The 23,564-nt window shown below is 46.6% G+C and overlaps 1 protein-coding gene and 1 long non-coding RNA gene across 6 annotated transcripts; both read left to right on the top strand.

Annotated features, from left to right (window-relative positions):
• Positions 1-1,211: 1,211 nt before the first annotated feature.
• On the top strand, positions 1,212-21,329 carry CHMP7 (charged multivesicular body protein 7). Of its 5 annotated transcripts, none has more exons than XM_023216727.1 (12): positions 1,212-1,436; positions 4,460-5,199; positions 7,476-7,647; positions 13,775-13,960; positions 14,979-15,112; positions 16,548-16,596; positions 16,845-16,964; positions 17,244-17,342; positions 17,576-17,636; positions 18,466-18,645; positions 18,865-18,975; positions 21,270-21,329. In XM_023216727.1, the coding sequence occupies exons 2-11, from the start codon at positions 4,901-4,903 to the stop codon at positions 18,924-18,926; spliced, it is 1,362 nt and encodes a 453-aa protein (XP_023072495.1). In that variant the 5' UTR covers positions 1,212-1,436; positions 4,460-4,900; the 3' UTR covers positions 18,927-18,975; positions 21,270-21,329. The 5 variants fall into 5 exon arrangements, with proteins under 5 accessions (XP_023072495.1, XP_023072496.1, XP_023072494.1 ...); XM_023216728.1 differs by having other exon boundaries at positions 21,266-21,284; XM_023216726.1 differs by lacking the exon at positions 21,270-21,329 and having other exon boundaries at positions 1,213-1,436; positions 18,865-20,335.
• LOC111545703 lies at positions 21,321-23,086 on the top strand. The gene is made up of 3 exons (XR_002732526.1): positions 21,321-21,383; positions 21,553-21,672; positions 21,915-23,086. It is a non-coding gene; the product is annotated as an uncharacterized LOC111545703 (long non-coding RNA).
• The last annotated feature ends 478 nt before the right edge of the window (positions 23,087-23,564 follow it).

Consider the following 23,564-nt stretch of genomic DNA (forward strand, 5'->3'; position numbering starts at 1 on the left):
TAATTCTCCCTTTTTGGAGACCCAGGATCCAGTGTGGGCTCTTCCCAGAGCTCAGAGATCCAGTTAAAAAAGAATTGGTAGTCCTGATCTAAATAAAATTGATCTCCTTATATAATCCAATGATAAATTTCTATAATTTTATGTTAAATTGGCAATTAAATCTGTTTTAATTTCCGTCTAGCTCACCAGAATTTCTCTTCAGACCTTATAATGTAAATTTTGCTATCTTTCACTTGAATTGTTTCCTTTAATATGCAAATTTAAGACTAGCTGACAACTGCCTAGGGTTGTGAAACAGGTTATCAGGTATCTGAAAGTCTAAGATAAAGAAAAAAAGCATTTTTATGGATCTGTAAGATGTACTTCTTCTATCAACATGCTTAATATATCTATGTATTTATATGTTGTGTACACAATGTTGCACTCCTGAAAATATATAAAAGAGCTCTAATTAATTGTCTTAAAAAATAAAAGCATTTACATCAAGTACTTTATTAGAAAAAGGAAAGACTGGTCAAATGCTTTTTCAAGTTATCTGATAAGTAAAATCTTTAATAAATAAGCTAGCTTTAAAATTACTGGTAAAGTAATATTAGAAATGTCTTAAGAATTGCCAGCATACATTTTTATTTGCAATTATTAATCAAGAAATTTCATACTTAACCCTACCAAATACTATAAGGTGTCAAAATTTGGCACAGAGGTTACAAAACTATAAACCCAGCCCAAGACAGAATGACCTCTGCTCCTGTAATCATTAATAAATAAGACATTGATATTGGTTTAATGAAAATAGCTACATCTTGAATTATTAAGCAAAATTACCATAATTTCTAATCTTGCGGCAGTCTAGGTAGTCTAGTCCACAGGCAGTAAGGAGGTTTGTTTTGGGAAAGGACTGTTACAATCTTTGTTTCAAAGTTAAACTATAAGTAAACTTGCATGGTAAAAGAATGTTTAATTTTGTGAGAAACGACCAAACTGTCTTCCAAAGTAGCTGTCAGAGACAACCTGCTCCCAGAAGAAAGCAGCAAGCCCCCTCCCCTAAATACCCTGCAGCTTATTTCTTCTGAGATGCTGGCTCTGCCCCAAGTTCTCAGAACTTAGGTACAGCTGTATCCACCCCCAGGCCAAACCACATCCTGGTACTCTAAGCTAGGTGGGGCAAGAAGTGACAAACAACTGCAGGATGTAGACTAACCTCAGAAAGCCCCTAGGCCCTCAAATCCCTATATAAGCCCCTCACCTTAAACACTTTGGGCTGCCTCCTCTGACGGTTATGGAGCAAGCCGGCAGGTCAACAAACTTGCTTGCCTGACTTTGAGCCTACTGGTCCTTTCTCTCCGCCGACCTTACAATAGCTGTACCACTTTGCATTTCCACCACCAATGAATGAGAGTTCCTGTTGCTCTGCATCCTCACCAGCATTTTGTGTGGTCAGTATTTTGGATTTTCACCATTCTAATAGGTGTGCAGTAGTATCCTATTCTTGTCTAATTTGCAGTTCCCCAATGACATATGCTATTGAGCATATTATTATATACTTATTTGCCAATGGTATATATTCTTTGGTGAGATGTCTGCTCAGATCTTTTATTCATGTTTTAATTGGGTTATTCTTTTTCTTTTTGTTGTCTTCAGAATTCTTCATGTATTTTGGATTAACAGTCCTTTATCGGAGATGTCTTTTGCAAATAGTTTCTACCAGTCTGTGGCTTATCTTCACATTCTCTTCACAGTGTCATTCACAGAGAAAAAAAAATTAATTATGTCTAATTTATCAATTATTTCTTTCATGGATTGTGCTTTTTGTGTTGTATCTAAAAAGTAATCACGATGCCCAAGGTCATCTAGATGTTTTGTCTTCTAGGAGTTTTATTGTTTTGTGTTTTTACATCTAAGTCCATGATCCCTTTGATTTGGCTTTTGTGAATGGTGTAAGATCTGTACCTGGATTTGTTTTTGTTTTTGCATGTAGGTGTTCCAGTGCTCATTGTTGAAAAGACTCTTTGAACCATTGTATTGCCTTTCTTTTTTTGAAAGGTCGGTTGACTATATTTATGTGTGTCTATTTCTGGGATTCCTATTCTGTTCCATTTATTTATTTGTTTATTCTTTTTTTTTTTTTTTTTTTTTGAGACGAGTCTTGCTCTGTTGCCCAGGCTGGAGTGCAGTGGTGCAATCTCAGCTCACTGCAAGCTCCGCCTCCCGGGTTCATGCCATTCTCCTGCTTCAGCCTCCCCAGTAGCTGGGACTACAGGTGCCCACCACCATGCCTGGCTAATTTTTTGTATTTTTAGTAGAGATGGGGTTTCACCGTGTTAGCCAGGATGGTCTCCGTCTCCTGACCTCGTGATCCGCCCGCCTTGGCCTCCCAAAGTTATTTGTTTATTCTTAAACCAATACCACACTATCTTGATTACTGTTGATTTATAGTAATTCTTGAAGTTGGGTTGTATCCATCCTCTGACTTACTTCTTCAATATTATTTTGGCTCTTCTGAGTCTTTTGCCTTTCCACATAAACTTTAGAATTAGTTTGTTGATATCTACAAAATAACTAGCCATGATTTTGACTGGAATTGCATTGGATCTACAGATCAATTTGGGAAGAATCGATATCTTGATAGTATTGAGTTTTCCTGTCCATGAATATAAAATGCCTCTATATTTATTTAGTCCTTCGTCGATTTTTTTCATCAGAATTTTGTGGTTTTCCTCATGTAGAATTTGTACATATCTTGTTAGATTTTTACCTAATTTTTTTATAGGGGGGTGCTAATGTAAATGGTATTGTGTTTTTAATTTCATATTCCACTTGATCATTATAGTTATATAGGAAAGGAATTGACTTTTATAAATTGACTTTATATCTGCAATCTTGTTCTCATTGCTTCTTAGTTCCAGGACATTGATTTGGCAATACTTTCTTAATTTTCTACATGGATAATTATGTCATCTGTAAAGACAGACCATTTTATTTCTTCCTCTTCAGTCTGTACAACTTTTATTTCCTTTTCTTGGCTAACTATGTTAGCTAGGATTTCCTGTACAGCGTTGACCAGGAATGGTGTGAGCAGACATTCTTGTGTTATTCCTGATTCCAGTGGAAAAGGATCTAGGTTCTCACCATTAATTCTTATGTTGGCTGTAAGGTTCTTGCTTATGTTCTTTATCAAGTGGAGGATGGGTCCCTCTGTTTCTAGAGGGCCAAGACTTTTTATCATGAGCTAGTGTTGGATTTTGTCAAATGCTTTTTCCGCAGCTGGCGATATGATCATATGATTTTTCTTTAGCCTATTGGTGGATTATATTAATTGATTTTTGAACATTGAACTAGCCTTGCCTAGCTATAATAAATTCCACTTTATCCTGGTGTACAATTCTTTCAATACATTGTGGGTTTCAATTTGCTAATATTCTATTGAGGATTTTTGCATCTGTATTCACAAGATATATTGTTTTGCGTTTTTTTGTTTGTTTGTTTGTTTTTGTTTTTGTTTTTGTTTTTTCCGAGACGGAGTCTCGCTCTGTCGCCCAGGCTGGAGTGCAGTGGCGTGATCTCCGCTCACTGCAAGCTCCGCCCCCCTGGTTCACGTCATTCTCCTGCCCCAGCCTCCCGAGTAGCTGGGACTACAGGCGCCTGCCACCACACTCGGCTAATTTTTTGCATTTTTAATAGAGACGGAGCTTCAACGAGTTAGCGAGCATGGTCTCGATCTCCTGACCTCGTGATCCGCCTGCCTTGGCCTCCCACAGTACTGGGATTACAGGCGTGAGCCACCACCTCCGGCCGTGTTTTTTCTTTCCTGTAATGTCGTTTGTTGGTTTTGGCATTAGGGTAATTCTTGCCTCATAGGCTCAGTTGAGATTTATTCCTTTTGTTTCTATCATATAAAAGAGATGGCACGGAACTGGTACAACTTGTTTTTTAAATATTTGGTAGAACTTATCAAATGAAACCATTTGGGCCTAATGCTTTCTGTTTGGATGTTATTAATTATTGATTCAATTAATTAGATATAAACATATTCAAGTGGTCTGTTTTCTCTTGTGTGTTTTGGCAGAGTGTGCTTTCAAGAAATGTGTCAATTTCGCCTAGGTTATCAAATTTGTGGACATACAATTATTCATAGGATTCCTTTATTATCATTTTCATGCCCATGGGATCTGTAGTAATGTCCCTTATTTCATTTCTGATATTGACTATTTGTTTTTTCTCTGTTAGCCAGGCTAGAGGTTAATCAATTTCATTGACCTTTTCAAAAAATCAGCTTTAGGTTTTGTTGATATTCTTTTGATTTTGTTTTCAATTTCATTGATTTCTGTTCTTTTATTTTTTCTCTTCTACTTTGAACTTAATTTGTTCTTATTCTACATTCCCAAGGTGGAATCTTAGGTTATTTTAGATCTTCTTTTCTGGTTTGTACATTCATTGATATAAATTTCCCTCTATACAGAGATTCACGGATCCATCCGGGTGGTCCGGGCACCACTGGCGCCCCTCTGCGGCGATTCCCCCGTTCCATTTTCTGAAGTCACAGGTCAGAAGCCGCTGTAGAACGCTTTGCCAAACTCCAGGATCTTGAAGGGAACGTAAGGCGCAGCTACCTGCCGCGCAGGCGCAAGCCTTTCTTTCCGCACAAAGACCGTGGGAGGAGGGGTCGGCGCAAGCGCTCGGTGTCTCTCTGAAAAGAACTTCATCATCCTGCCGCCGGCTTACGGAGCGCAGCGCAACGCATGCGCCTTGAAGACTTACGGAACTTATTTCATGCTCGGGGCGGCGGTGACGTGTGAACGAGAAGGAGGTGGTCAAGGAACGGAAGCCGGGAGGGAACTAGGGCGGAAGGGGACCAGGGCCGGGCTTGTGTTCGGTGCCTTGCCGGGGCTGGGGGGTTCCGATGTGGTCCCCGGAGCGGGAGGCCGAGGCCCCGGCCGGGGGAGACCCGGCGGGCCTACTGCCCCCCGAGTGGGAGGAGGACGAGGAGCGCATGTCCTTCCTGTTCTCTGCTTTCAAGAGGAGTCGCGAGGTGAACAGCACCGACTGGGACAGCAAGATGGGCTTCTGGGCGCCGTTGGTGCTGAGCCACAGCCGCCGCCAGGGGGTGGTGCGCCTGCGTCTGCGGGACTTGCAGGAGGCCTTTCAGCGCAAGGGGAGCGTCCCGCTGGGGCTGGCCACGGTCCTGCAGGACCTGCTGCGGTGAGGGGCGGGCCGGGGCCAGGGCCGCGAGGGCGGGCGGGGGCAGCTCTCCGAGGGCCGGGCCCTGGTCCTGTTCTCTGCACAGTGCACTGCGCCCAGCCCAGTGTCTGGCCCAGAGAAGGCATCCAGTGTGGGTTCAGAAGGCGAAGAAGGAAACTAAGGAGGCTGGGCTAGGGAGGCTTGGAGGGAGAGGAAGAGGGGGTCTGGGGGAAGATTGGGGGTCGGGGATAGTCCCATTAGATGAGTTCCAGAGAAGCCAGCCTAGCAGAGGTGACAGTGATTTGCCTGAACTGGGACCCCGTTATGTAGTTATTTCCTAAGAGCCTCCGAATTTGAATGGCCCGTGGAGCAGAAGGTCTAAGAGATAGTATTCATTAACCTAGAGAAGGTCAGAGCTAAAAAGCGGGCATTCGTGGGGAAGAGGCCTGTAGGCATCTTGCCAACAACCCCTGGCACGGCTCATGCGTCTGGCTTGTCCTTGGCACAGGCTTTTTGGAGCAGAGAGGACGTGAAGGAGAAGGAGGGCTTTGCTGAGTATCTGAGTGCCCTTAAAAGGTCTGTAGGAGATACGTGTGTGACAGGTGCAGTGTTTTGGCGGTATCTGAGGGGTAACATTGATAACTAATAGATGTACCGTGCTTGGCAGCATGCAGATACTTTGCATGCACCATTTGACCCACTCAGCGGTCTTGTGGTGCGGTGATAGATTATCCTCAGCAGACAGAAGAGGAAACTGAGTTTCAGAGAGATCAGGTGACTTACTCAGAGTTACACAGGTGGTTAAAGCTGATACTGGGACTGGATACCTCGTCTTTGGATAAGTCATTTGCCATTCAATGTACGTATCATTCTGAGACCAGCCTAGCGTGATACCCCTCTCAGTGAAGGAGGGAGAAAGTCAATTCTGATGGGTTTTTGTTTTTTTTTTTAGTTTGCTGCTCTTTCTGATTAAGAGCTCTCCCTTCTCTATTTTTGTTCTCAGTACCTTCCCATTGGCTGACGATATTGCCTAGGATGGTCTCGAACTCCCGAACCCAAGTGATCCTCCCACCTCGGCCTCCCAAAGTGTTAGAATTACAGGCTTTGAGCCACTGCACCTGGCCAGCAAGGCTTTCAGAGAATGTGTACAGTGGAAACAGTTTTCGTTCATGCCTGAAGTAGGGAACAGGAGAAACAGTAGTTGAAGTCAGTGAGGGATGAGACCAGAATGGACCTCCTTACTGTAGAAGGGTGACGATCTTTCACTTCCAATCCAGATACTTTAATACATCGATGGTATTAAAGTCTCTTCTCCTGACTGCTGGCGCTCCACTGAGGCTTCCTGTTGCTTGCCTGGGTCCTGAAGAATTTCTGAGGGTGATACTTCTCCACAAAGGCGACGTGGCATAGTATTAGTATTAAAAGTAGTATCAAAAACCACAATTACTTTTGCACCGACCTAATAGTGATCAGCTTTGCTTGAGGGCCAGCTGGCCTAGCTCTGAATCCTGGCTCTGCCATTTGCTAAATTATGTGGCCCTGCGCAGATTTCATGCTGTCTTTAACTCTCAGTTTGACAGATTCTAAAATGGTGATGATAATTGTACCTAGGTTTATTATGAGGATTTGAAGAGATATTCCTTATGTAGCCTTCAGCATAGTGACTGGCCAGCGGCAAGCATTTAATAAATTGAGCTGCTGTTACTGTTACCAGAACCATGAAATACTTACATATACATCGTATTGCTTACATATACTTACATATACATCATAATACTTACATATACATCATAATATTTATATATGCTTACATATCCATGATATCCCCACCCTTGCCTTGGAAGAGCACGAAGTCTTTCTCTGTACATCTTTGTTTTCTTCCTTGTGTCTTGCACTCGACAGTGATTTATTTTCATTTGATTGTTTGAGCACCAGTTGTAAAAGGAAATCTCAGCGAGGGCTCAGAAGCTGCCTGTGTTTCTGTTGTCTTAGTGAGGCACTTGCCTTTTGGTTCCAGCCCTGTCATGGTGTAGATTAGACCTCTCTGCTTACCTTCTGAGTCCCTCAGTTTTCTCATTCGTTAAAATGCTCATAACACCGCCTCCTATGCAGAGGTGTTGTGAGGCTTAGAGCTGGAGTATAAACAGTGCTGCATGTAGTTGGCACAGCGTAGGTGCTTAGTAAATGGTAGTGATGATGATGATAAAATTTCTCTTTTAGGGTAAAGGGGGAGCTGGAGACTGGAATGAGATATTGCATTAAGTGCTACTACACGCCCTTCTTTTTCTTCCCTGCAGTCGAGGGGAGCTGCAGCGGGAGTCAGACTTCATGGCCAGTGTAGACAGCAGCTGGATCTCCTGGGGGGTCGGGGTCTTCCTGCTGAAGCCTCTCAAGTGGACTCTTTCTAACATGCTGGGAGATAATAAGGTTCCAGCCGAGGAGGTCCTTGTCGCTGTGGAGCTGTTGAAGGTGGGTACTCAGAAGGGGGTGTCTGGGTGTCACCTGGTGTGATCATAGCATCCTCCACGTCCCTTGTGTGCGTTCTTAAAAAAAGACTTTCTTTTTTACATGGTGACTGAGTTGATAACTGATTTATCTGCCCTTCCTTGTACTTGCGCTTTGTATATATTCGTTAGTGGGACTTGTACATTTCAAGGGTTAGCCTTTGGGAATTTTCAGCAACTAACAGTGGATTATTTTCTAGTATCTGTAGGGATTAATGTTAAGCAGCAGTTTAGGAAATGCTTTGCCTTCTGTAGTTTACTGACAGGAGTTTCTCAGGATTCCTGAGGACCTTGTGGCTTTCAGTATTGCCACCACTGAACTGGCCCACTCAGCTCCGCTTTCCTACTTTGTGACCGTGCCCTTTCCCCTTCCAGCTTTCTGATGGCCTGCCTTCTGCTGCACATGCTCTTCTCCCTTGAAGAGGCCACTGGGGCCATGGTCCCGTCCTAGCCTCCTGGTCAGTCAGCCTCCTCCCGGCCTGCCTTCCCCACAGCCTTAATCGCATGGCTCATTGCTCCACTCCCTTCCTCAGCAACACCCTCAGCTCCTTTGCATCTCCTTTGGTCCACACCAGGAGACTCCCAGCAAATCCGTAGCCCTAGATCAGCCACACGGGGTCTGACGCCCCTGCTGGAGAAAATCACCTGTCATCAGACTGAGGTCCCCTTCATGGTCCCCAGCTGTGGGAGGCCCTCAGAGCCACACCACAGCCTCATTTTTCTTTCTCTCTGTCCCCTCACACGCTCATTCCATCCTGTGTCGTCTTTCCTCTCTGCAGCCACTACACTGAGAAGGTAGACTCAGGTTCCTGAGTCGGCCTTCAGTTTTCTGTCCTCCTACCCCAAGCCTGACCTCCTCAGAGCCCACCTCCTTCTGTGCTCAGGGTGTAGTGTCCTTCCTCTGCCCCTTGTCTGCTGTGCGTCTGCCCTGCCCCTCTTGTCCCTTTGTCCCATTGGCTGGCCTGTTGCCCGGTATGTTCCATCTCCCTCTCAGCCTGTAAACCCAAACCCACTCATGCTTTTCCGAACACGATTGTCTCTTTTGTGGTACCTGGTCCCTACCTAGTGACTGCTGTTTCCTTCTCAACCAACCTTTGCGTCACCATTTCCTCACCTCCCATTCACTCTGTCACCCGGTGCAGACCTGCTTCAACCACCCCCTCCACCCGGGTGCTGTGGATGAGTCTCTCTCTCTCTCTTTCTCTCTGTGTGTGTGTGTGTGTGTGTGTGTGTGTGTGTGTGTGTCTGTCTGTCTACAAAGTTGACTGAGCACCTGGTGGCCAAAGTACATTGCAGAGAGTAATTTTGAAATTCACAGACCAAGCCTGACCTCAAGGCCCTTGCATAGCCCTAGAGGATTCACACAGCTGGAGCTAGCCCAAAATCCCCACCCCTCACCCCAAGAGAAGCACCCATTTCTCCTCACCGTGAGAGACTCCAGCGCACTCTGCCTCAGATTGAGGAAGAGGTCTCCAGAATCTGCCAATCTCTCCCTGTCCCCCAGGATTGTTGACTAAGCAGCCCACATTTTCTTCAGGGGCAGCCCGTTTGCTCCATCTACACGCCCTCCCCGCACCCACGCGGTTATTCCCCTGCCCGGTGCCCTGGTCTCCAGGGCTCAGTCAAGGTCCCCGCAAAGACTGCAGGGTGATTTGAGTCTGCCTCTGATCTCACATTGTCCTCCAGCCTGGGGCGGAGGAGAGGCAGACCCGTGGATCCCCACAGGTGAGGTTTGCACCGGCAAACAAAGCAAGCCTGCTCTTGAGGTAGATTGGTTTTCCCAAGTCCAGACAGAAACAGCCAGTAACTTTTTACGTTTGGATGGTACTGAAAAATACAAAAAAGCAAACATTGTCCATTATTTTGTTATTTAAAAAAAAAGAAATACAAAGAAATGAAAGTTTTCTTTCTGTTCATCCCACTTTTCTCTCTTTGGTCACTCTCTTCCCATTTGTGTGAGTGTGTGAGTGTGTATGTTTACAGACTTACGTTTCCTTAATGGCCTTGTCAACGCTAGTTCTTCCTGAAAATCTTACTCACTTGTTTCTTGTCTGTCTTTCCTACTAGAAGGAAACAGTGCCATGGGCCCTGGGACCCTGGGAGCAGTGCCTGGTGCCTGGTACCTGGTAGACGGTCAACAAGTCCCTGTTGAGTGAATGAATATATACACACAGACACATGTGTACACGTCACTCCATTTTTTTCTAGAAATGGAATTGGTGTGCAATCTGCTTTGTTTTCTTCCACTGCATTATATCAGGTGCCTCTTTCCAGGCCCTACACAGTATGGATTTACTTGATTCTTTTTGATGCCTGCATGATAATCTATTGCTATACCACAATTTATGCAACAGGTGCTCTGCAGATGGACATTTAAGTCATTCCGATTTCTCTCTCCATTTTTCCGTTACAAAAAAATGCCACTTGGGCAGAGATCTATGTACTTCTCCTTTTTTTTTTTTTTTTTGAGACGGAGTCTTGCTCTGTCGCCCGGGCTGGAGTGCAGTGGCCGGATCTCAGCTCACTGCAAGCTCCGCCTCCCAGGTTTACGCCATTCTCCTGCCTCAGCCTCCCGAGTAGCTGGGACTACAGGCGCCCGCCACCTCGCCCGGCTAGTTTTTTGTATTTTTTAGTAGAGACGGGGTTTCACAGTGTTAGCCAGGATGGTCTCGATCTGCTGACCTCGTGATCCGCCCGTCTCGGCCTCCCAAAGTGCTGGGATTACAGGCTTGAGCCACCGCGCCCGGCCTTCCTCCTTTTTTTTTTAATGGAATTGATTTTCAGAAATGCATATGTGCTTTTTAAATTTTAACAAAAATTGCCAAACTACTTTTCAAAAGTTTGTAATAAGTTGCACTTTCATGAAGATTCTGTAGTCCAGTCTCCCCACATCCTTGTCAGCACTGGATGACATCAGTCTTTTCAATCCTGCCAACTTACTGGGAAAAAAAATGATACGTCCTGTTTGTGAATTTTTTTCACCTGTGTACTAGCCATTTACATATCCCCTTCTGTGAGTCGTCTGTTTGTATCCTTTGCCTGTTTCATATTGTGTTATCTTTTTTTTTTTGAGATGGAGTCTGTCTCCCAGACTGGAGTGCAGTGGCGTGATCTCCACTCACTGCAAGCTCCACCTCTGGGGTTCACACCATTCTCCTGCCTCAGCCTCCTGAGCAGCTGGGACTACAGGTGCCCGCCACCACGCCCGGCTAATTTTTTGTATTTTTAGTAGAGACGGGGTTTCACCGTGTTAGCCAGGATGGTCTCGATCTCGTGACCTCGTGAGCCACCCACCTTGGCCTCCCAACTGCTGGGATTACAGGCGTGAGCCACCACGCCTGACCGTATTGTGTTATCTTTTATGTTAATCTGTATTCTTTATGTATTAGAGATAGGTATGTATAATGTATTTAGTATTAAGGATGTAAATATTGTTTCCCAGTCTGTTGCTTGCTTAATTTTTATTTATGATATCTTTTACCATATAGAAGGTTTCACATTTCTGTAGTCAGATCTCTCAAACTTTTCCGTATGGCTACTGAATTTCAGGTCTTGTTTAGGAAGGCATCTTCTGACTCAAGCTTAAGTGGATATTCTTTTATTACTTTGCACTTTTTTTTCCGTTTACATTTCCTTACTGCAATACTTATTTTTGTGTATGTGGTGGGGGAAAGCTCTATTTTCTTCCAGATGGATGGGCAATTGTCTCGGTATTTTTTCTTGATGTTGTATAACATTAATTTATTTGTGTGTGGTTACTGTGCAGTTACTGCAGTAGTTGCATATCTGGTAGGGCAGTTGAATCAATGAAAACTCAATGTCTGTGTCTTACTAGGCTCTTTTCCACCCTTTGACACCGTTGACGAGTTGCTTCTTAAAATGTCTAATTTCCTTGAATTTGTTTACATGATGCAGCAAGTTCTCCTTGGTTCCCCCAAAGCAGTCCTGCTGGCTCTCTTTTGTGGTTCCTTCACTTCCTAAACAGTGATCTTCCTTCAGCTTATTACTTTTCTCCCTGAGTGTCCTTGGGATATTTGCCGTGGATATGCTGAGGACTTTCAACCATTGTATCACTGTCCTGCCATCTCCTTTGGGTTTCAGATTTGTATATCCACTTATAGGTTATATATATTCTTGGATATCTCTCAGACATCTTATTTATTTATTTATTTATTTGTTTGTTTTGTCTGTTTTCAGGTGGAGTCTCGCTCTGTTGCCCAGGCTGGAGTGCAGTGGTGCAATCTTGGCTCACTGCAAGCTCTGCCTCCTGGGTTCAAGCGATTCTCCTGCCTCAGCCTCCCAAGTAGCTGGGATTACAGCGCTGCCACCACACCCAGCTAATTTTTTGTATTTTTTTTAGTGGAGACGGGGTTGCACCATGTTGGCCTGGCTGGTCTCAAACACTTGACCTCAGGTGATCCACCCACCTCAGCCTCCCGAAGTGCTGATACTATAGGCGTGAATCACTGTGCCCGGCCTCTCTCAGACATCTTAAAACATCATATCCAAGATGGGATATTTTGTCTTTCCTTTAAACTAGGCTTTTCCTCCTGTATTTTTTGCTATTGGTAGCATCACATCCATCAGTCACTCAATCCACGGTGACTCTCCTCTCAACTTTCTCCTCCAACCCTATATCCAGTTACCAGTGTTATCTTCTGAATTTTGTTTGGCTCCACCACTCCTCTTTCTGTGTTTATTATTCAAATAGTCTGTTGTTCAGCCCCACATAATCTCTTGTGTAAATGGTCTCCTTGCCTCTAATCTTAACTCTACAATCCATCCTCTCCCAACTGGCAGTTAGCTTTCTGTTAATCTAGCCATGTCATTTTCCTTCAGTGACCACCCACCATCTACAGAATAAAGGATCATCATAAGCTATTATACTTTCTATAATATAGGAGTGCTTCTCCTCTCTCTCCTTTCCACTCTACATTTGTACACGTGCCGCATTGACCCACCCTTCTGTACTCATGTTCCTCTCTCTCTTCCTGAGATAACCCCTTTCACCTCTTCACCTAGCTCACTCTTCAGAATTCTGCTCAACATTTTTTTTTTTCTAGAAATCCTGAATCCCCAGGCATTCCTTTCCTATATTTTCATAGCATCCCATGCACACCTCAGTAAGTCTTTCTTGTTTCTGGTAGTAATTTCCATGTGTGAGCGAAATGGTGACATTATTTCTTGGAACTTATATTTCTTAGTCTTGTCCCTAATCTTATCCCATCTGTTTATCATGTACTTTTCTTTGTTTTTTGTTTTGTTTTGTTTTGAAACAGTGTTTTGCTCTTGTTGCCCAGGCTGGAGTGTAGTGGTGCAATCTCAGCTCACTGCATCCTCCGCCTCCCAGGTTCAGGTGATTCTCCTGCCTCAACCTCCCAAGTAGCTGGGATTATAGGTGCCTGCCATCACACCCGGCTAATGTTTTTTGTATTTTTAGTAAAGACAGGGTTTTGCCATGTTGGCCAGGCTGGTCTCGAACTCCTGACCTCAGGTGATCTGCCTGCCTCAGCCTCCCAAAGTGCTGGGATTACCAGCATGAGCCACCATGCCTGACCCTTTTCCCTTAAGACTCTTTACAGACTCAGTAATGTTTGTGTTTGCAGTATAGCCAATTGGCAGGAAAATGGAGACTACCATTGGAAGGGAATTGGGTATCATTTCATCCACCCTCTTCAGAGAGTGATACTGAGGACTAGTGAGGCTGTGACTGGCCCAGGGTCACCCAGGCTGGGCTGGAAATCAGGCCTCAGGTCTTATTCACAGATGTGCTACCTCACCTCACCTCCTCAGTCTTCCCTTGGGAAACCACAGACCAGGGAGAGGCAGGAGTGTAAAATCCCCAGTGGGCGTGCAGTGCAGAGCTGGCTCCCAGCATCTCATGTGCATTTCATATAGAGTCACCAAACTTTCCTCCAAGGCTTAAAAACACAGATCCTTCCTCCTTTTTAAAAAGCCGCTACCTGGGGAGGATGGGCTTGGGATTCCCGGGTGCTTGCCTTGTGTGGTCATGGTTTTAAAGCTCGGGGTCAGGGTCCCTGCGTCGCGTAGCAGTGGCCAGGGCCTGTCAGCCCATGTTGCCTTTCCCGCAGGAAAAGGCTGAGGAGGTGTATCGTCTGTATCAGAACTCGCCCCTCTCCTCCCACCCCGTGGTGGCCCTGTCAGAGCTCAGCACCCTCTGTGCTAACTCCTGCCCAGATGAGAGGACCTTCTACTTGGTGTTGCTGCAGCTGCAGAAGGAGAAGAGGGTCACAGTCCTCGAGCAGAACGGGGAGAAGGTACGGAGGCTCACCTGTTCATTCACTAACTCAGCGGTGATTGATTCTGTACATACAGTAGCGACCCCTTATCTGAGATTTTGCTCTCCAGAGTTTCAGTTACCTGCAGTCAACCACGGTCCAAAAATAATAAGTGGAAAATTCCAAACATTAACAGTTCCATAGATTTCAGTTGTGCACTGTTCTGAGTAGTGTGATGGGACCTCGTAGTATCCCGCCTGAATGCTCATCCCCCCTTTGTCCAGCATCTCCCTGCCTGAGTCACTTAGGAGTCGTCTCAGTGATCAGATTGACTGTCATGGCACTGCAGTGGTTGTGTTCAAGCCACCCTTATTGTACTTTTTTTTTTTTTTTTGAGATGGAGTCTTGCTGTCGCCCAGCAATTGCACAATCTCGGCTCACTGCAGCCTCCACCTCCCAGGTTCAAGCAATTCTTCTGCCTCAGCCTCCCGAGTAGTTGGGATTACAGGCATGCACCACATTGCCTGGCTAATTTTTGTATTTTTAGTAGAGAAGGGGTTTCACCATTTGGCCAGGCTGTCTTGAACTCCTGACCTCAAGTGATCCTCCTGCTTTGGCCTCCCAAGGTGCTAGCATTACAGGTGTAAACTACCGTGCCTGGCCTATTGTACTTAATAATGGACCCAAAGCACAAGAGCAGTGGTGCTGGCAGTCCAGATTTACCAAAGAGAAGCTGTCAGGTGCTTCCTTTAAGTGAAGAGGTGAAAGTTCTGGACTAAATAAGGAAGACAAAATATCATTTGCTGAGGTTGCTAGGCTCTACAGTAAGAATGAATCTTCTATAGGAAAAATTGTGAAGAAGGAAAAATGTTTGCATAACTGTATGTATAGGATTCAGTATTCTCCGAGGGTTCAGGCATCCACGAGGGGTTCCATTCACTGGAATGTATCCCCCACGGATAAGGGGTCCTGCTGTTCTCATGCCCACCAGCACTCCTGCTTGGGAAGTTCTCAGCCTTTGTGGTAGCAGCAGTAGTAATTTCTCCCCGTCCCTCAGATTGTGAAGTTTGCCCGAGGGCCACATGCCAAGGTCTCTCCAGTCAATGACGTAGACGTTGGGGTGTACCAGCTGATGCAGAGTGAGCAGCTTCTCTCGCGCAAGGTGGAGTCCTTATCCCAGGAAGCAGAGAGGTAACTTTTAACCCCGAGCTGAGCCCCCTCCCCACTGTGGCTGGCCCCCAGAGCCAGCAAAATGTTACTGTATGTGGGCTTTTAAAAAGATAGGTGTTTTTTTTTTTTAAGCTAATTACGGAAGTATTCACTGCTCAGTGCAGAAATCATGGAAAGCACAGAATATCACAAAAGAGAAAAAAAAATGAGGCCTTTTCTTTCTTTTTTCTTTTTTTTGCTCTGTCCCTCAGGCTGGTGTGCAGTGGCATGATCTCAGCTCACTGCCAGCTCCACCTCCCGGGTTCACACCATTGTCCTGTCCCAGCCTCCTGAGTAGCTGGGACTACAGATACCTGCCACCATGCCTGGCTAATTTTTTTATATTTTTAGTAGAGACAGGGTTCACTGTGTTAGCCAGGATGGTCTCAATCTCCTGACCTCGTGAGCCGCCCATCTTGGCCTCCCAAAGTGCTGGGATTACAGGTGTGAGCCACTGCGCCTGGCCTTTTTTTTTTTTTTTCTAAATTGAGACAGGGTCTTGCACTATCCCCCAGGCTGGAGAGCAGTGACACGATCTTAGCTCACTGCAGTCTCAAACTCCTGGACTCAAACAATCTTCCTGCCTTAGCCTCCTCAGTAGCTGGGACCACGAGTGCGCACCACCATGCCTGGCTAGTTTTTTAATTTTTTGTTGAGATGGGGTCTCACCGTGTTGCCCAGGCTGGTCTCAAACTCCTCGGTGCAAGTGAGCCTCCCACCTCCCACCTCAGCCTCCCAAAGTGCTGGCATTACTGGGGTGAGCCGCTGTGCCCAGCTGAAAACACGAGTCTTAATTCTTCCCCCGCAGACCATGACTGTGAGTGTAATGTTTATGCTCTTCCTTATCAGTGTCCATTCAACTAATATTTATTGAGCTAGGCTTTGTCTTAGGAACTGGGGATATAGGCGTGGACAAGACAGGTTCCTGCCTTTGCACATGTCTTTCTGAGGGGCCCTTGCCCTGCCCTTCCTCCACCGTTCCCCGTGGATGACTGTACAAGGAATCCCTGATAAAGACACACACTCCGGCAGGCGGACACAGACATTGAAGTCTGTCTTCCAGTTGGGAAAGCCTAGCCTTGTTGGGAGGCAGAGGGATGTGTCCGAGGTCATTGTTGGTGTTAACAGTTCATTCCCCGTCTCCCCAAATGGGGAACACATGTACGAGGTGCCCTGTTTGCATGTTCTGTTGTGGTGGGTTAAAAAAGCTTGTCCTCAGTCAGCCTGCTTGAGCTGCCTGTTGACTTGCCACAAGAGTTTTTGACTGTCAGCATCATTTTTCTTGCCACTGGGCAGAGTGGGTTTAGTCTTAACAGATTTAAAACCACCTTGACTGAGTGCTGCTCTCAGGGACCCTTTGGGACCCTGCCCCTCCCGTCCTGTGACACAGTCATCTTATCTGTCCCTCTGTTTCTAGGTGTAAAGAAGAAGCCCGCCGGGCGTGCCGAGCAGGCAAGAAGCAGCTGGTGAGTTCTTATCTCCTCCAGCCCATAGCAGTGCCCCAGGCAGGCCTGGAGCGATGCCCAGCAGTTCGGAGAGCAGCCCGCTGGGGTTTTGAGGGGGACAGAGTCTGCAGGGGGCCCAGGCACCACAGCTTATTTTGCAGACCGGAGGGAAGAAGGCTGCGACGGCCTTAGCGTCTGGGAAGGGCTGTCTTCCTCTTGCCCTCTGGCTTGCCCAGTTCAGCACTGACCTAAGTCTCCATGCCCCCCAGGCACTGAGGTCTCTCAAGGCCAAGCAACGGACAGAGAAGCGCATCGAGGCCTTGCATGCCAAGCTGGACACTGTGCAAGGCATCCTGGACCGGATCTATGCCTCCCAGACAGATCAAATGGTAGCCACTCCCCTCTACTCTAGCACTCAGCTGGTCTCTCCATGGGTGTTGGTCACTTGCAGCTTCGGCTTTGCTGTTTGGAGGATCCCTGGGTTCTTTCGGGATGTAGCTGGGGCTGCCTTTGTCTTTCCAGTCAGGAGGTTTGGCCTCAGTGGGTATAGGGTAAATTGAGATTGGGTGCCCAAAAAACCCCAAAGCTGCCTTTTGGAGTTGAAACAATATTGTATGTATTTTGCCAAATGTCTGTCATATGCACTGATAGCTTTGCTTTGTCTTTAGGTTTTTAATGCCTACCAGGCTGGGGTGGGAGCACTCAAACTCTCCATGAAGGATGTCACAGTGGAGAAGGCAGAGAGCCTTGTGGATCAGATCCAAGAGGTACAGAAAGGGGCCAGGGAGGGACACACAGAGAAGTAAGTGACAGGACAGATTTGACTTCATTGCACATCCTCTTTAATGAAACTTGACTTGTGACCTTGTGAACTTGAGGAAACTTTCCTTGATTCTCATTTGGGGCAGGATTGCTTTGTCACCCTGGTTATTTTCCACCGAAGCCTGAGATGCTCAGAGCCACCATGCCCAGCTCAAGGCTTTGCACTTGTCTCTTACAGCTCTGTGACACCCAGGATGAAGTTTCTCAGACTCTGGCTGGTGGGGTAACCAATGGCTTAGGTGAGTGGACAAGGTGGTTATTTTTATTTTTATTTATTTATTTATTTATTTTTAGATGGAGTCTCACTCTGTCACCTAGGCTAGAGTGCAATGACACATTCTCGGCTCACTGTAACCTCCGCCTCCTGGGTTCAAGCGATTTTCCTGCCTCAGCCTCCTGAGTAGCTGGGATTATAGGCGCACACCACCATGCCGGGCTAATTTTTGTATTTTTAGTTGAGATGGGGTTTCACCATGTTGGTCAGGCTGGTCTCGAACTCCTGACCTCGTGATCTGCCTGCCTCAGCCTCCCAAAGTGCTGGGATTACAGGCGTGAGCCACCATGCCCGGCCCAAGGTGATTGTTTCTTCTTTTCATCCTGGAAGACTTCGTTTCCCTGTGCTGTGATGAGTTTGACAGTAGATTTGCTTTTCCGGGTGCAGGCAGGCCTCTCCTAGCCTGCCCTCCCTGGGGCCCATCTGCGGGAGCAATTAGGGAATTGCCATTTCCTCCTTGACAGCCGTGCTCATGACCCATCTGTGCTCCGGCATTCCTCAGGCACAAGGCTTCTGACTGGAGGATCCTCCTGCAAGGGCAAGGGGAATCAGGGTCAGGTCCATGGGGTTAACAGAATGCCCCTCCTTGGTGACTTAGCTCTGAGTGTGGAAGAAGCGTCTCTGCTTGAAGCTACCGTCAGTTTCCTGACTTCTGGGATTTTTTTTTTTTTAATTTGCAAGGAGGCCTGGCATCTTTTGTAAAGCTAAGCGGGGTTTTGGTAACCTCAGTCCTGTACTCACTAATGTATTTCTCCCTGGAGTTTATGCGTCTTTATGTTGTCTTTTATTTCCAGATTTTGACAGTGAAGAACTGGAGAAGGAATTGGACATCCTCCTTCAGGATACCACCAAAGAACCTTTGGATCTGCCTGACAACCCCCGCAATAGGCATTTTACCAACAGTGTGCCTAACCCTAGGATCTCAGATGCCGAACTTGAAGCTGAACTTGAGAAACTGTCCTTATCAGAGGGAGGTATGGAGCTGTTTTCCAAGGCCTCAGGCGGGCATGTGGCCCTCTGGCTGACAGAGTTGATGGGCCCAAGCCCAGTTACTCAATTTGCCAGAGTACCAGAGCCCTATCTATAGGGAGTTGAGGGTTTGTTTATATTAAGACTCAGTCTCGTAAACACTGGAATGCCTTCATCTTCAAGATTTTCCTGTTATAGTGTTCAGTCATTTCTTTGCCTTGCAGGTTTGGTCCCGAGCAGTAAATCTCCGAAAAGGCAATTGGAACCGACTCTAAAGCCATTGTAGGACCCTCAAGTGAAGGACCCTCATGTAAAAGAGAGACCAGGCTTGCTGGGTGTGTACATAGTTATTTAAACAAGAAACTCTCAGAATGTGTTTGGAAGAGGAGGAAGGAGAACCACTGATTTATCTGGATGCTACTACTTACTACAGGACAGATAGAATTTCTGGAAGCGATGCTCCAAAGGCTTGCTCCCAGCTGTATTATGGACCTGCCTTCTCATCTTTATAGTGCCACAATTTATACAGTCCTGTGTCTGACCTGTCATTTCATAGCCTGCAGTTCTTGCCATTGGCACACTTAGTTTGTCTTCACCCACCAGCTTCGTTCCAGCCTATGAAGGGGAAAGATTTGCAGCTTTGCCAAATCTGAAGCAGTTCCCACTTCCCCCTGCGGTTTTTTTAGAGGGGTTTATCCTGTCGCTAATGTCAGTTAAATAACTTACTCTGCCCCACTTGATTTCACTGGTAAGAGAAGAATGAGAATGAAACACTTCAAGGTTTTATTTGAGGGGACTTAGCTGTCATTTTATGGAGAAACATGTAGTGTAAAAGGTTTTTCTCTAGGGTCATTTGTCAGAATTCTCCAGGTGTTCAGAGAAACAGGTCGCCTCAAGTGGCCCAGAGTCGTGACAGTCCGGAGGGGCTGGTGTGGCCAGTGGGCACTGCCTCTTCATCCGATGCAGCAGGAGGTCTGCTGGTGGGGGAAAGGCAGTTCTTTTGAGGCCTCTGCACTCACCTGGGAAGAGGCCCAGTCACTACAGGACCCCGAGATGTCCAGACCCCTTATGCTTTTCTAAAGAGGCGAAATTGTTGCCTTGGCACCATCATGGGATAACTTAGAAATACATACCTATCTTCCAGAACAAGCCACACAACAACACACCTCCCCTCCTTGAGCCTGGCGCACAGCACTGGGCTCTCTGAATTTGGAAAGCGTTTCACTTTGTGGCCTACTGCTCAGGGCAGGGGAGCTGAGCCAGGATGTGCAATAGAAGCAGGGGCTGTGCCCTCTGCCACATCTGCCAGGAGCTACCTGGGCCACCCGTGCACCTGTCCTGCTTCCTGCAGTCCCTGATCCCTGCCTCCTTTGAGGAACTGGGCAGGCGGGGTAGGGGGATAGATGGGAAAGGGTCTGAATGCTCTGGCAACGGTGAGAAGGAACAGCCACGCTGCCACTCTGCTGCCCAGCCACCAGGATTTCTGCCTGGAGCCCTTTGCCCTGTCCCTGCTGCCTGAGGTGGCGTAGAGCAGAGGAGAAGAATTTGCTCCAGGCCGGGAGCACAAATCATTGTTCAATGAATTTCTCTCCAACTCGACCTTGGTAAACGGAAATGTTGGGGGTGAAGAGAAACAATCACTATTTTTTTTTCTTTTTTATCTGGTAAATAATTAAAAGAAAAACCGGAACACTTGTCCCGTCTCTTCTTGAGGTTGTATCAATGTCTTATTCCTTCATGCCTCCCCACGCTTCCAGCTTCTGCACACTTTGGTTCTTTCTCTGAAGTCCACAGGAGAATGTGGAGTGCCTGGTCATGTGAGCTTTGAGCTGCAGCAGCTGCTGTTCCATCCAAGTGGCCGCGCACAGTGAGCTTTCCTGGGGAGAACTCACTCTTTGAATGGCCTCCCTGGTTTTAGCAGCGTGCCATGGCTACAGTTTTCCGTTGCCTGGGCTCTATAAGTGGCCTAATTTCTTCTGCCCTTGTGATTATATCATATTTTAGTCTGGCACTGGTATTTCTCAGCCCCTCTTCCAGGGATGGTGTTTGCCACGCCCTGTGAGGGAGATGGGCTTTGAGGCTGAGGGCAGCATTAGGAACAGGCTGAACAATTGGCTGCAGCACTTGGTCTGCAGCTCCAGGTAAGTCAGAGGTGAACTGGCCAGGAAAAGGTGGTGAGAACAGCGGCTCAGAAAGCCCTGGGAGAATCTAAAGGACCTGGTGAGAAGGGCGAGAGGGACTGGAGTTCACAGGCCCTGCCAAAGAGAGGGCAGAACCGCTGTTCCATTCCTTCTGCTGGAAGGAAGTGGCCTGGACCTGGTGAGCCTTGTTAGTCTGGTTTAAGGTTCCTTTTTCTTTCACTATCCTGAGCCACTGAAGAATCCTTGTTAAATGATCCAGACTACTTATTTGCTGTGCTACAGGAAATTAAAAGGAGCTATTGAGTCTGCTGGGAGCAGAGAACAAGAAGGGGTAATCTACAGGACTCTGGTGGCGGCGGCTGCAGCTGCCAGCATGGGATTCCCACAGCTGGGCAATTAGGGCTGAGTGGCCTCAGGAGTCAGCACCGCGGAGGGATTCACTCCTCTTGAGAGTTTTCTTTTCTTTTTTTTTTTTTTTTTTGAGACAGGATCATGCTCTGTCACCCAGGCTGGAGTGCAGTGGGAGATCGTGGCTCACTGTAGCCTCGACCTGGGATCAAGCAATCCTCCCACCTCAGCCTCCCGAGGAGCTGGGCCTACAGGTATGCCACCACACCTGGCTAATTTTCTTTATTTTGGTAGAGATGAGGTCTCAAACTCCTGGCCTCAAGAGACCCTCCCACCTTAGCCTCTCAAAGTGCTGGGATTACAGGTGTGAGCCACTGCACCTGGCCAACTTCATTCTCTTGAATCTTTGCTGCCTCATGACAGGAGTCAGAGCCTGACAAAGTGAAGAGATGATGCCGTGCGTAGGAGGGTGGCTGGAGAGTCCCCCATCACTGCTAGTATGGGAACGATGATGGTTTGCAGAGAGGAGGTGTGGATAGAAGGGTAAGTGGGTATTTGGAGGTGAGGGGAAGGGTGTTACTTGGGAATCTCTTGGGCCTGCCTAAAAAGGTTGTGTAACCAGAGTCCTGGGACCAGGGTGGGCTCTGCAGTCAGACTGTTGTGAGAGAGACGAAAGGGTTACACTGCAGTTCTCACTATCTGCCTGAAGTGACAGCCCAAGGCTGAGCAGACCTCTGGGAGGTGGTCATGAGGATCTGGCTCAATCTGCCGAAAATATAATCTAGGCCATCAGAAAAGAGGAGGGAAGAGCTGGAGCTGTGAAGAAAGATGAGATCACTGAGAGCTGCTGACTCCCAAAGAATCAAAACGAGGCCCTGCTCCGAGGCTTGTGGGTGAGCCTGGTGACCCTCCTTTCTTCTGAAGTGTTGTCATGCCTTCTCATTTTTACGTAGTTGTGGCTACTCTTTGGGGAAAGTGTGGCTTCTTTTCTCTTTCTGCACAGAAGCAATGCAAGGTTATAGACTCTGGAATATAACCAGAATATGGACTCTGGGATATGGCCAGAAGGAGCCACGAGAAGGGTAGGGGAAATGTCTGTTTTACAGAAGAGGACCCTGAATCTTAGGCAGCTTGCCGAGGCCACAGAGCTCACAGGGGAATTTAGTTTATTGACTTCCAGCTTGGAATTCTTTGTTACACAAGTGTTGAGGCTCAGAAAATAATGCCCCAAATGTGGCATTTGACGAGCTGAACTAAAGCAGCAGCCTCAAGCTCTCTCTCTTGACTTTCCCCCACCATGGTGTCTTTCTGACCCTTTCTTTTCTTTCTTTTTTTTTTTTTTTTTTTTTTTTTGACACTTTTCTAAAGCACCAGGAGCATGCGGTCTCTCTGACCCTTTTTCTTTCCTTTTTCTTGGACCCTTTCTTTTTCTAAAGCACCAGGAAGAGCTCTTTCTCTGGAAGTTCCCTTACTTGATTGAGAAAACTTCTTCTAAAATAAATGCAGTTGTCTTAAAGACCCCTCCCTATGAATCTCATTAAATAACCAGGAATGATTAATCACCCAAGAAAAGACTAAAAAAGAAGCTACAGCCAGGATACCATACCAGACAGACTTTTTATCTTTTCTTCTGAGGGCAGTTCCAAGAGATAACCTGGGAGACTGTATCCACATAATAAGACAACCTTGGTTCACAGTGCAGTACCACCCCTCACCTTTTATGACTTGTCCACAAGCTATTGTTTGTCCTTCAGTCCCATTCAGCGTCCAAAGAGAACCATTTACAAACCACTGTCAGGTCTTTGGGTCCATTCATTTACAGCCCCCACTTCCCTTTCCCCAGTGAAGAGAGTACTTAAGTGCCAACCATTGGGCCTTTCTGTGTATGTTCATATTTTTTATATGGCTCCCCTGCTTCATGCATGTTAATAAATTTGTTATGTTTTTCTCCTGTTAACCTGTCTTTTATTATAAGAGTATTGGCTATGACCCTTAATAGGATGGAAGAAAGAGATCACCCCTTTCCACTCTTGCACCAGGCTACTCCTAACCACACTCTCAGAAACACATTCTCATGACCAGATGCAGTGGCTCACACCTGTAATCCCAGCACTTCGGGAGACCAAGATGGATGGATCACTTGAGCCCAGGAGTTCAAGACCAGCCTGGGCAACATAGTGAGACCCCATCTCTAAAAATGGAAGAAGGAGGAAAAAAACACTCTCAAAAAATAACTCCGAAATTACTTTCTGTAGTGGGCATGTGCCCTGACCCCGTGTCAGTGCTTACGGTTGGCAGATCAGCTTTCTTTGGCTGACATTTGTGTAGTTACACATACTTCTACAGATTGGAAATTACAGGCTGGGTGCGGTGGTTCATGCCTTAATCCCAGCACTTTGGGAGGCAGAGGTGGGCAGATCACTTGAGGTCAGGAG

The sequence above is a fragment of the Piliocolobus tephrosceles genome, chromosome 7 (genome assembly GCF_002776525.5).
Source record: "Piliocolobus tephrosceles isolate RC106 chromosome 7, ASM277652v3, whole genome shotgun sequence".
Taxonomy (NCBI): Eukaryota; Metazoa; Chordata; class Mammalia; order Primates; family Cercopithecidae; genus Piliocolobus; species Piliocolobus tephrosceles.